General features: G+C 53.2%; 1 protein-coding gene across 1 annotated transcript in view; it reads left to right on the top strand.

The window, feature by feature from the left end:
* Positions 1–2,097, top strand: part of CLSTN1 (calsyntenin 1) — a 106,983-nt gene that overhangs the window by 83,200 nt on the left and 21,686 nt on the right. Inside the window, exons 6-7 of the mRNA XM_045299205.1 lie at positions 425–633; positions 2,040–2,091. Coding sequence (XP_045155140.1) covers positions 425–633; positions 2,040–2,091 — 261 coding nt within the window. The remainder of the gene's footprint in view (positions 1–424; positions 634–2,039; positions 2,092–2,097) is intronic.

Consider the following 2,097-nt stretch of genomic DNA (forward strand, 5'->3'; position numbering starts at 1 on the left):
GGGGGGGGGGGGGCTGAAGGGGAGCGGATAGCATTGATGACTGTAACCCCACTCAGTGGGCTCCAACAACAGAATTGTATGTGAATGGAGAGATAGGATTGTGTAAGATAAGGCCAAAAAATACCCCCACTCCTATTATTTAAAAAGAAGAAGAAGAGTTCCCAGGGCTGGGGGGTAATGTGGGGGAGGGCAGGGTGGGGGGACAAAGGGGAGCTGACATCAAGGAGTTCAAGAGGGAAGAAACGGTTTTGAAATGGTGTTGATTGTGGTAGCAGGCCGTATCATACTGCTGGAGGAATGTCATGCTATCTGTAAGAGCTCCCGATAAAACATTTAACATCAAAAATAGAAGTGGGGCAGGATTGGTACCCTTTGGGTAAAGAAAAACAGCTTCTCCCCCCTCAACCCCCACCCCCACCCCCAGAGCCACTGTGCACATCCAGGTGAACGATGTGAACGAGTACGCGCCGGTGTTCAAGGAGAAGGCCTACAAGGCCACGGTCGTCGAGGGCCGGCAGTACGACAGCATCCTGCGGGTGGAGGCGCTCGACGCCGACTGCTCCCCCCAGTTCAGCCAGATCTGCAGCTATGAAGTGGTCACCCCAGACGTACCGTTCACCGTAGACAAAGATGGTAAGGACAGAGGACCCTGTCTCGGGCCGGACCCACCAGCTTGTAGCCCACGTCCCTGTCGGGGCACCCCAGTAACAGAGACCTGCTATGCCCGTGTTTCACGCTGCCCCCGGCACCCACAGGGCTGGGGTTCTCTGCGAGGCCTGCTGCTGGCTTCCTCCCCTGCCCACTGCGATCAGATGCAGCCCTCCCTCCACACCCCCACTTAACCTGCTCTTCGTTTGAAGAAGCTATTCATCTTCCTATCACCTCAGGTCTGAGTAAGGTCGGCCCTAGCTTGAATTTTTGTTTTTCCCCACGCTGCCATCAGGTAGCCGTTCTGTCTCCCCTGGAAGCCGGGGGCCTGCACCTCCCTGCGGCTGCGGAGCCCACCTCCAGCCTCTGTCATGGAACAGAAGCGGCTCCTTACAGCGCAAGGTTTCATGACAAGGTCATCCCTTCTCCATGATCAGACTGGGTGGGATTTGCCTGCAAGCCTGGCGCCTCCCTTCTTCCTCAGAAAGCAGGCTTCTGCCCCCGTGAGCTCCCCAAATGACTCCTTGTAGCAAGCGTGGTTGGTGCACCCGGATGTGGTGTTTCATAAAATTATGTCACCTGCTTATAGTCGGGTCCCTCAAGTACTAAATCCTAAGGTAAATATAAAACCCTGTACAGACCTCTCAGAGTAAATGGGATTGAGTTACAGACTAGCATTTTCTCTGTGTAACAGTATTTTGTCTGTCTGTTGGTGGTGGTGTATGTTGCAAACACACGGCTCAACTGGTTCCTACAGGAACCTCTTAGACGTGGGTTATGTGGGTTTCGTTCCCTGGGTCAGGCCAGCTCCTTTACTGGGCTGCCCGGCCCCCAGGTCCCCGCTGGTCTTCTGAGTCCTCATGGTCACTTTGATCCGAGAGAGTTGGCTGTTTTAGGAGCACCGTGCTCCCGGCAGGCCTTTCTGGGCTTGTTAAGTTAAACTATGGTTTGCTTCTAACAGGACGTCAAGAGCTATTTTAAATTTAAAGTTTAAAGATTCTCTTGGGGCAATACTTTCATGAGTTGATCCTACCTTCCTGGCTCCAGGATGCTGGTAGTCCCTGAGAATCTAAAATCCCGCTGTGTGTCCTCCCCTTATGACCGGAATTCTTCGATAGACGCAGACCCACATTCAGTAACGGTAGCTGAGCACCATCCAGTTCCCCAGGCCTCCAGGCCAAGGCGGCAATGGCAGCACAATTAAACCCCTAGTGTGCGTTCAGAGCACATGTGAACCGCATCACCTGCCCGTTATCTCAAGCTCACGTTTGTTTCTGTGTCCGCCTGCACTTACAGGGGCCCAGCAGTGCATTCTGTGTTTCAGCATAAGCCAACGAAAGGGAAGAAGAACTTGGGTTTAGGGCCTCACTGCGGTTTCTCTCCCATGTAAGGTTTTATCAAAAACACAGAGAAGTTGAACTACGGCAAAGAGCACCAGTACAAGCTCAC

The sequence above is a fragment of the Echinops telfairi genome, unplaced genomic scaffold (genome assembly GCF_000313985.2).
Source record: "Echinops telfairi isolate 266 unplaced genomic scaffold, ASM31398v2 ScPeMD7_7457;HRSCAF=8495, whole genome shotgun sequence".
NCBI lineage: Eukaryota > Metazoa > Chordata > Mammalia > Afrosoricida > Tenrecidae > Echinops > Echinops telfairi.